General features: G+C 46.6%; 1 protein-coding gene across 1 annotated transcript; it reads right to left on the reverse strand.

Moving 5' to 3' along the window:
• Window positions 1–2,624: 2,624 nt before the first annotated feature.
• Smim34 (small integral membrane protein 34) lies at window positions 2,625–9,252 on the reverse strand. The gene is made up of 2 exons (XM_013357776.3): window positions 9,156–9,252; window positions 2,625–3,750 (listed from the first exon to the last, which is right to left on the reverse strand). The coding sequence occupies exons 1-2, from the start codon at window positions 9,250–9,252 to the stop codon at window positions 3,365–3,367; spliced, it is 483 nt and encodes a 160-aa protein (XP_013213230.3). The 3' UTR covers window positions 2,625–3,364.
• Between the last annotated feature and the right edge of the window lie 413 nt (window positions 9,253–9,665).

The following is a 9,665-nucleotide window of genomic DNA, read 5'->3' on the forward strand; positions in this document are numbered from 1 at the left end:
TGATCCTTCTGGGCACCTGGAGTTTATCAGGACAGTGATGAAATGCCCTGACCCTTAGCATTTTGTAGACTTAAGGAATTGTGCACAAAATGTCCAAAATACAGTTGTACATCGCATAACAACATTTCTATCAGCATGGACCACACACACAGCAGTGGTCCCATCAGATTCTAACGGAGCTGAAAAATTCCTACCGGCTAGTGATATTGTAGCCCTTTCAACCTCATGGCACAGCACATCGCCCACCTGTTTGTGGTGATGCTGGTGCAAACAAACCTCATGTGTTCCCCGTTGTATAAAAATACAGCAATACAATTATGTACAGCATGTGATACTTGATACTGATAGTAAATGAGTACATGACAGGTTCATTTATTACTCGAGACTTTTGTTGTTATTGTAGAGTACATTCTTCCTACTTGTTAAAAACAGCACTGTGTTATGCTGGCAGGACCCTTGTCCATCTATGCTTACTTTTCTCCTATGTCAAGTGGTGACGTGGAATGGCTGGCCTGCACACCTGGGTTGGAGGGAACACACTCTATGAAGCTCGAGCAATGATGACATCACCTAATTTTGCATAGCTTAGAAGATGTCCCTGACACTGAGTGACACAACTGTACATGAAGTAGCTTCCTACGAGTAAGTTAAAGTGGAGCCTACGCAGACCAAGTTCCCATCCAAGAGCACATGTTCAGTGCAGGCTCGGACCAGCTCCCCAGAAAGTGGGTGAATTTGGATTGAGCAGCAGTGATGCGGCCTGGGAAAACATCCTTGGATGTCATGTGGCTGTATTCCGGCAAGAAGATGGTGGCTCTTGCCCAATAATGTTGGAGCCAGTCTCTGACTGCAGGTCTACTATGACAGGCCTTCCTTGGGGCTTCCAAGGAAGTTTACTAACAAGAGTCAGGAGCCAAGGGTTAAATGGGTCAGCATCTCACTGAGTACTGTTTGAGAGGTCAAGCAACCAGAAATCGTACAAATGATCGTTTAACTAAAAGAGGAAGTATGAAAAGCTATCTTTTCCTTACAGAACTGTCTATAAATACAAAAATCTTGGTGAAAGAAATGATTCTCTTCTCTTTTCAAATTCTTCTCCAAGGCCCCCATCATTCAGGAAACTGTATCCAAAGGTATCATTTAGGATATTTTTTGGTGGTAGAGAACAAAAAACCTGCCTCTAATAAACTTTAAAAGGGAATGTACTGGCCCACAGAGTGAAGAATTCCAGGGGTGAACTGAGGCTTTGAGCGTACTTGGTCAGGGCCCATCTGAGCCTGGTCTCCTCTCTATATTATTTTTTTTTACCATGAAGTTGGCTTTCCTTATGGCAAATGGAAGCAACTGTTTCAGGCTCCGATCTGCATTTAACCCAATGCAAAGCGAGGGAGGGTCTCTGGGTCCTAGAATCCCCATTAGATTCCTCTGACCATGCTCATGGGTCAGCACACTTAGGTCTGTGTGTCCACCCTGGACTCAATCAGTGAGTCCAAGAGATGGAATGCGGGGACTGGATTGACCTGGGTCTCTCCTTGTGATACTTGAACTGGGGGTAGGTGCAGCTTTCCTAGAGGCCTGTGCATCCACAAATGCAAACGAGGGGCAACTGGTTGAGGAAGGCGAAGGTGCAGGCCCAGAGGCACCAGCAAGGGAGGACTGCCAATCATCTCTGGCTAGCCTTGAGTGCACTGCCACTCCAGCCCTTTGCTCCCATCCCGATGCATTCTGCATCCTCCTCACTATGGGTCATGTTGTCTTGGTCCATCTGTTTTCTTCTGTTTTGTCCTCCTCTGTAGTGTCTCAAACACATGCAAACTAACAAGTTAACACTTTCCAATATGTGGAAAGACAGTGGTGAGGACGATGAAAAACAGTAGAGAAGAAATATACTCAAAAGTATATCTCACCCCCTCAATGCAAAAGCTTGAGGTTTAATTTTAACCTTTATGAGATTATAGGGATGAGTGCAAGAATACATTCTGCAAATAAAATATATATAAAATATTTATATGATCTAAAAGCCAAGCTGGATGATCTTCCTGGGACAGAATAGAGTTGTTCTCATTGACTGCTGAAAGTCACTTAGAGAAATTCAGCGAATCACAGCTCCCTAAATGAAGCACGATCTTATTTCTTGGAAAACTTTGTAAGCAAGAGATAGATATTTGTAAAACATTCGAGTGAAGCACATGGTGCGTAAAGTAACCAAACTTCAAAGTATCTGCTCCATGTACCAGTGAAACCTGAATCTCATGGACTCTCACGCCCTTGCTGTGAGGGTGGCCAGATGCTAGGCAGACGGGCCTTCCTGTAGAACAAGCTCATACAGCCATGCAGAGACACTGACTGCCAGTGGATTAGTCATTTCCTGTTCCACAATGCACCCCCCCACTAGTACCCCCAGTCTACATCACCATCACCGTTATCTCTCGGACCCCCAACCTCCACCACCAACATCACCATCTCCATCACCCACAGCATCCACCGCCATCGGCATCAACCAGACACCAACATCAACCATGAACATCACCATCAACACCAGCCTTGACCACCACCACCAATGCCAACCACTACTAACACCACCACCATCAGACCATCTGTCACCACCACAGTCACCATGCCACTATGAGTCTTATGGTTTTATTCCCAGTTTGCTTTTCAAAATACCTTTCCAGGTCTCGTTAGATACATCTCATGGTCTCATTAGATCTCATGATTGGGTTGGCAGCTCTGGCCTCATTCTCAATTTATCTGTGAATTAAGTTCCAGAGAGGTGAAGTGGTTTGTGCCTGGACACCAAAGTGGTCTGTCTGATTCTAAAGTTAATGCTTTCTTCAATGTAACGCACTCTCCGTGAGACTGAAGAATTCCTAACTTCTGATGTGAACAGCTTTGGTCCTAAATTTAATGGAGTCAGTGTATTTAAAATGAATTGGCCCTTTGGGACCATCTATCTCAACTCCCATATATTCCAGGTGTGTAACTAATCACTCAAAAGTTTATGTGACTCCACAGAAGGTTAATCCCGCACATTTGTTCCAAATTTAGTCTTTTTCTCGTGACAAGAAACTATTGATTTGCATGTGCCCTGGAGTCTCCAGGATCCCTCTGGGAACACTGAAGCCCACTCCCTTCCTTGGAGCACAAAACTTGCTAGCAAATTTGCCTTCTTCTGCCACTGCCTGTTCTCCAATCATCAAAAAGCCCGAGATGGACACAGGCTGCTGGCTTCCAGTCACAGAGCCATCATCCAGCAGGCTCAGCTCAGTGATGCCTTTCTTGGTCCCAAGAACAAGGGTGTGACCTCTCTGTTAAAGTTCCAGGTAAATCCAAAGCTGATCCCTTCAGTCTTCTGCCTTCTCTCTCAGTGGATTCCCTGGGTTCCAATTTGAGGTCCACTCTTTGCACACTTTGACCCTAGGCTGGCCTGGCCGGGCTGCAGGACATCTGTGTTGCTAAGGGTCAGCGAGGAGCATTTGGCCACCTTGCTCTCGAACGTTTTCTTTTTGAGCTCATACGTCAAATTTGAATAATAAATATCTTCAAAGGACTTATCATTCTTCTTGAGGATGTTGCTGGCTAACCGGAAGAAGATGATCACCCCATAGATGCCGACGATGGTGAGGATGTACCAGGCAGCACTTGTCCCCTCCGGCAGCCGCAGGAACCTGGTGGAGTTGGTGCCGTTCCTCTCCTCCATGGGGTCACTCAGGAGAGAGCTGGCCTGGGTCTGGGGTGTCCTCGTGATCACTGAGAAACAAAGAGGTCCAGATGAGATGCAGCATCCTGGGCTGAGGCCCACCTGGCCGAGCCACACCAGTGAGAGTGCTACTGTCCCCTGCAGCTGCTGAAAGGGGTGTTCTCTACGACATGGACGGGAGCCCAGAAACTTGTGCGTCCATAAAGTTTCAAAAATCAAGAGTTCTCAACACCAAGTTCTCGAATAGGAGACATGAGATCGTTTCTACTGTCCCCCAAAAAAGTGCAGTAAAAGTATCAGTAGGATTTCTTTGTGAATGGGTAACCTATTTGTATGGAAAAAGTAATTGTCAAAACTAACTAGGAAAAATCTGGGAGGAAAAAGTGATGAGTGAATTAACCTAACCAGAAATTTAAAACTAACCAGCCAGAAAGTATGACTTATGTGTATAAGATCATGGCCCAGCTGCGCTTTGCACGGTGCAAAGGAGAGGGATCCAATTCTCCCTGCAAAATCTCCCAGTGAGACTACGATAGCTAAAACAAGGTGTTGTTGATACATAAGCAAAAGTCCAATGGAGCAGAGTGAAGGCACCCCCACAGGCAAGGAACTGGGCTGAGGTAGATAATCAAGGAGAGTTTCTGATCAGGAGGGGGAAAAATGGGCTCTTCAATAAGTAGCATTGGTGCAATAAGCTTTGGACCCACATCTCTCATCATGGGTACCAGGACAGTCCAGATAAATCAAAGAATTTCACATAAAAAAATGAAACAATGTAAAGTCTTAGGAAAAAAAAAAAAAACACAACAGATTTTTTTTCCTCTTATCATCTCAGACTGGGATATCCTATCTAAGTATAACCGGAAAATGCAGAAGAGAGAAAGAAAAAGTTAAATTCAACTACATTTAATTTTTTAAAAATTATTGCATAACATAAACTAAAAGACAAATGACAAATCAGAGGAACGATGGAATTCATAGCACTAATTTTCTTAATGGTTCTCGGTTTGTAAGAAAAAGTCTGCAACCCTCTAGAAAAATGTGCAAAAGGGCGGACAAAGAGATCCTAGGGGGAAAGGAACCTTCAACACAATGAAAAGCTCCATATCATTCATCTACTAAAACTACAAGTTATTTTGTTACCGGTCAGGTTTGCAACTAGTGATATTTCAAAATCCACCCTGTGGATGGATACATTGTGGGACAATGAGGCCCCTGTGTAACCGCTGGTCTCAGCATAAAATCATGGAGTATGCAAGGCCCACCAAGGTCTACTGATATTCAAATGCATTTACCTTTGACCCAGCAATTCCACCTCTAGCCATTAATCCTAAAGGTGCTCTGGAACATGGCTGATAGAGCAGAGGAGGCAGCCCACTGTACCCAGGGGTTCTGCATCCGGGGATTCAGAGGGTCACAGATCAAAAATATTCAGAAAGAAAAAACTCCACCAGTACTGAGCATGTATGGACGTTAAAAAAAATTCTCTAAACAATGCAATATGACAATGATTTATATAGCATTCACATTGTATTAGGTATTATAATTAATTTAGAGAGGACTTAAATTATACTCAAATATTATGCCGTTAAAGGATTTGAGCATATGCAGATTTTGGTGTCTGTTGGGGCTGTGGAAAATCCCCCCATGGAGAGAGAGCAATGACTAGATGCTTAACATAAATCACTGCAGCCTGGTTTGTGATGACTAATGAATGATTGGGAACAGCCAGATTAGTATCCACTGAGGAATGGTTAAATGCATTTTGGAAACTCCATGCAATGGAACCCTATACACTCATAAAAAGGAAGATTTTAGGTATTAAATATTGATAAGTAAAAAAAAATAAGCTAAAGCCCATATAGTAAGCAATCAAGAGGGGGAGGGGATGCTTATTTTTATTGGCCCGAGGTTTATGTGCTGTGTGTTTGCTTTCTGTTGCTGTAACAGATACCTGAGATAAGTAAACTTATAAAGAAGCAAAGTCGATGAAGGAGAAAGATTAGTTTTAGCTCACAGCTTCAGAGGTTTCCAGTCCATGGTCCCTTGTCCCCACTGTTTTGGGGCCTGTGGCAAGCCACCACGTCATGGTGGGGACATGTGGAAGAGGAGACTGCTCACAGCAAAGAAAGACAGGAAAGGCGGGACCCCAAAATCTCCTTTAGGGCTCACTCCCAACGACCCAAAGTCCTTCTGCAAGCCTGCACTTCCTAAATATTCCACACTCCCCAATAATACCACAGGCTGGCGACCAAGACTCTGGGGGTCCCTTACCTAAACCACAGCAGTACAGAGTATCTCATGGTGAAAACTCAAGAAGCCGGTACCTGTGGTTGCCTCCGGGGAAGAGAACTAACTGGAGGAAGAAGATGTACTTTTCACTGTCTGCTCTTCTGCACAGTCTGTACCATGTCCATTTATTTAAAAAAAAATAAATAAATCTAAAAACGAAAAAGTACAAGTGGGTGCTTTTCTGGTCTCCTTGGTAAAGTGCCCCTGGGTAAAGACATCATGTGCCCTTGTCAGATGGGAAGATTAAGATCTCAATTGCTGTTTAATTCAAAACTGGGTTCTCTACTTGGAGAGCCAGTAAACAGAAGAGAACAATGAGAACCACAGAAATCACACATGATCCTTGGCTCCCTGGCTCAGACCCCAATTCTTGCCCTCCATGAACACAGACATATTCAGAAATGTCGTAAGCTAAATCTCGACCTCTTGGGAGACCGAAGATGCTCCATCAGTGCCTCCTGATTGGTATCTGTTGCTCATTCATTTTTCTTACGCAAGACTCAGAGATATCAGTGTTTTTAGGTATAGCTAGTTGCCGGCATGTGTCCATTTTCTACACAAAAGAAACTCATTATATTAACGATTGCAATAGAATGAACGGGACCTTTTTCTTGTAAAAAGCCAGGAGGCATCCCAGGGGATGAACACATCCTGTAGAGGAGCTGTATTATTTTGCATTTGTAATTTAAGGGATTAGGAAGCAGTTCTGGAGCTGCCAGCCTTGCATTGTAACGGGACACTCACCTTCTCACGCGGTCCTGCCCTTGACTCTCCCGGAGGTGAGTTCAAATGGCCGCTGTGGGAAGCCAGAAGAGAGGCAGTCCTCCCCGCTAACCATCACAGTCCCCCGGGTGGGCAGCACGGGTTCCTGGGCAGGGAGTAGCGTGGGGGCCCAGGAGGCAGGGCAGTACTGCAGGAAATGAGCAAGGGTGTAGATTTTCTCTCTTTTCAGTTAACCGAGGTTCCTGTCCGTCTGTCTTCTGTTGGCCCAGAAGGAAAAGCTCTTCCTGGCTTTGACTCATCAAAGAGGTCTAAGTCAGGATGATTTTCAAACACTACCACAGAGGTCCTAGGAAGTCCCCGGCACTGCCAGGGCCCCTGGAGGCCTGCGGTGACAGGGAGCTGTCCTTGAGACTGGCTTGCCGCTCAGAGCCAGGGTGTCCCCTGAACCTCCCCGTCTGCACTGGCTGTAGGTGTGGCCTGTGGCCTCATCACAGGCAGGAAACGCCAGGGCCCAGCCACCAGCTTTCTCTTGGACAGTCACCCAGTGGGAGGAAGCAGGCCCAGGGGACACGCTGAGGGGACAGAGGGCCGTGGGTTCATGGGTCAGACGGAGAGGCTCGCTGTCCTCTTCCTAGAGCCCGTAGTCACAGGCCATGTTGGATTTGGGGTAGACTTGACTGGAAAGTGCTAGAACAGGGGTCTAGGACGGAAGTTCCCAGGAAAGGGGGGGGTGACCTCAGAAGGCGCAGTTGCAATGCAGCCATGGTGTCAGCCCCCTGTCCCCGCATCCTCACTCGAGGACCGTGCCCTGACATAGCTGTGAGATTGTTGATTTTCTAAGATGTTATTTGATTAAATGAAAATTTAATCATCTTAAAGGTAATCCAAATGTCTATCGACTATAAACAGATAAATAAAATGTGGCATTTCCAACGCTATTATTCAGCAATTAAAAAGGGGCCAGGTACTAACGCACACTACAAAGTGAACATACCTTGGCCACATGGGGAAAGAAGCTGATCAGGAAGGACCACATGTTATGTGAGACCATTTATATATGAAATGTCCAGAACTGTCAAATCTACGCAGCAGAAAACACATCCGTGGCTGCCTGGGGTATAGGGTTTAGGGGGTAATAACAACGGGGGACAGGATTTCTTTTGAGACCTATGAAACGTCTAAAATTGTGATACTAGTTGCACAATTTTCATTATACTAAACACTTTTCAATCTTTATTTTAAATGGGTGAATATTACAGTATGTGAATTGTAACTCAATAAAACTGTTAAAAGTTATCATATAGTTACACAGTAGAATACTATGCAATTGTGGAAGAGTGGGACGCTGTTTGTGCACTGATGAGTAATGGTTAAAAGAATAAGAGCAGAGAGGGATGTCGCCCCGTATGTTCCACACATGGAGAGAAAAGCACATATACCTAATTTTGCTTGTGTGGGCATTGAAAAACCATGGAGAGAAAGCCCAAGAAATGAAGTTCAGCGTTACCTGGGGGAGGAGAGAACAGTGGACAGACAGCAAGGGTGGGAGACAGTTCTCACTGTATATTCTTCATGCTTCAAAGAATTTTAAATGTGCTTGTGCATGCAAGCTCGTGTGTGTGTGTGTGTGTGTGTGTGTGTGTGTGTGTGTGTCCTATTCAATAGCAAATACACTCATTGACCAGATGTAAACTTTCGCCTCCTGCTGTCTCTTGCTCTGGATGGACCATGTCATTCCTGCTGTGCCCTGGGGACAGGCACTTCTGACACTGCCAATGTGAGGTGGAAGGTTCAGAGCCCTGTGGCCCCGGATGATAAGGGGAAGATGGCAGTGACCAGGGCTGGGGGGTCAGGGGTCTCCCCCTGGCTGTGCCCTTGCTGTGTGACACCGGGCCAGTCCCCACCTCGTAAGCCACAGTTTCATAGATAGAGTGGAGCCTCAGCAGGATCCCACATCCTCCTGAGGAAGGCCTGGGGCTGTCCTGTGGAAAGGGCCGCTCCCTTAGTAGGTGTCTGAATCCACAGGTGGCGTGGGGTAAGGAGGGGGCATCCGAGCCTGGTGTGCAAGAGGAGGAGGTGGAGAGAGTGTCATTGGTGGGTTTTGGCTTTCAGCTCAGGAGAAGGTTTTTGTGGGAAGTGGGGAGCGGGGAATTCCAGAAAAATGAGGAGCCACTGGGAAAGCGGCCTCTGTGAAGCCACCGCTGGGCTGCGAGTCCTCCCAGCCCACACTGCGGGGACCACCAACGTTAAGGAATGTCCCGTGTCAGGCACTGCCCAGCTGTCTAACGGGCACCTTCTAGAGTCCTGCAAAGCAGGGGTATTATCTCTGCTTAAAGAGGGGACCCGCAGGCTCAGGGAGGTGACTGGCCTAACGTCACATACCTCATAGATGCCAGAGGCTGGTTTCCTGACAGTCCTCCTTCCACCTCCTGAATGTCACCTTCCAGACAGACCCAGAGCTTCGCGCTGTGGCCCTGCAGGCTGAACTGTGGACCGTCTCTGGGGGTCATGCTGCTACTGGTCTTGGAGACCAGCATCGGTCCTCCTCCCCCGCCCCGTGTTGAAGAATAAACACTGCGAGACATTGCATCAAGTGTAGAAAGAGAGTTTTATCTAAGAAACGGACAGAAACACACTTCTCCAGAGAAAGTTTGGCCCCGAGCTGGATGCCCGTGGGAATGGGCCTGTCTTGCTCTTTTGTAGACCCCCAGAATCTCACCACTTCCTCTTTCTTCTCTGTGTGTGCGCCCCAGGGCAGGAAGGCATGGCTGTGTTGGGAAGTGCTGTCCCTGATCCCAGGAGGTCAGCTGTTAGCAACCCAGGTCCTCGTCCTCTCAACCCCCACATTCATTAGCTACCTGCACTGCAGGCCTTCCGCATTTCCTGACCCCTCAGGCCAGATGGGCTGCAGGCAGATGGCTTTTGGGCAAAGAAAGCGTCTGGGGAGTCG

The sequence above is a fragment of the Ictidomys tridecemlineatus genome, chromosome 3 (assembly GCF_052094955.1).
Source record: "Ictidomys tridecemlineatus isolate mIctTri1 chromosome 3, mIctTri1.hap1, whole genome shotgun sequence".
Taxonomy (NCBI): domain Eukaryota; kingdom Metazoa; phylum Chordata; class Mammalia; order Rodentia; family Sciuridae; genus Ictidomys; species Ictidomys tridecemlineatus.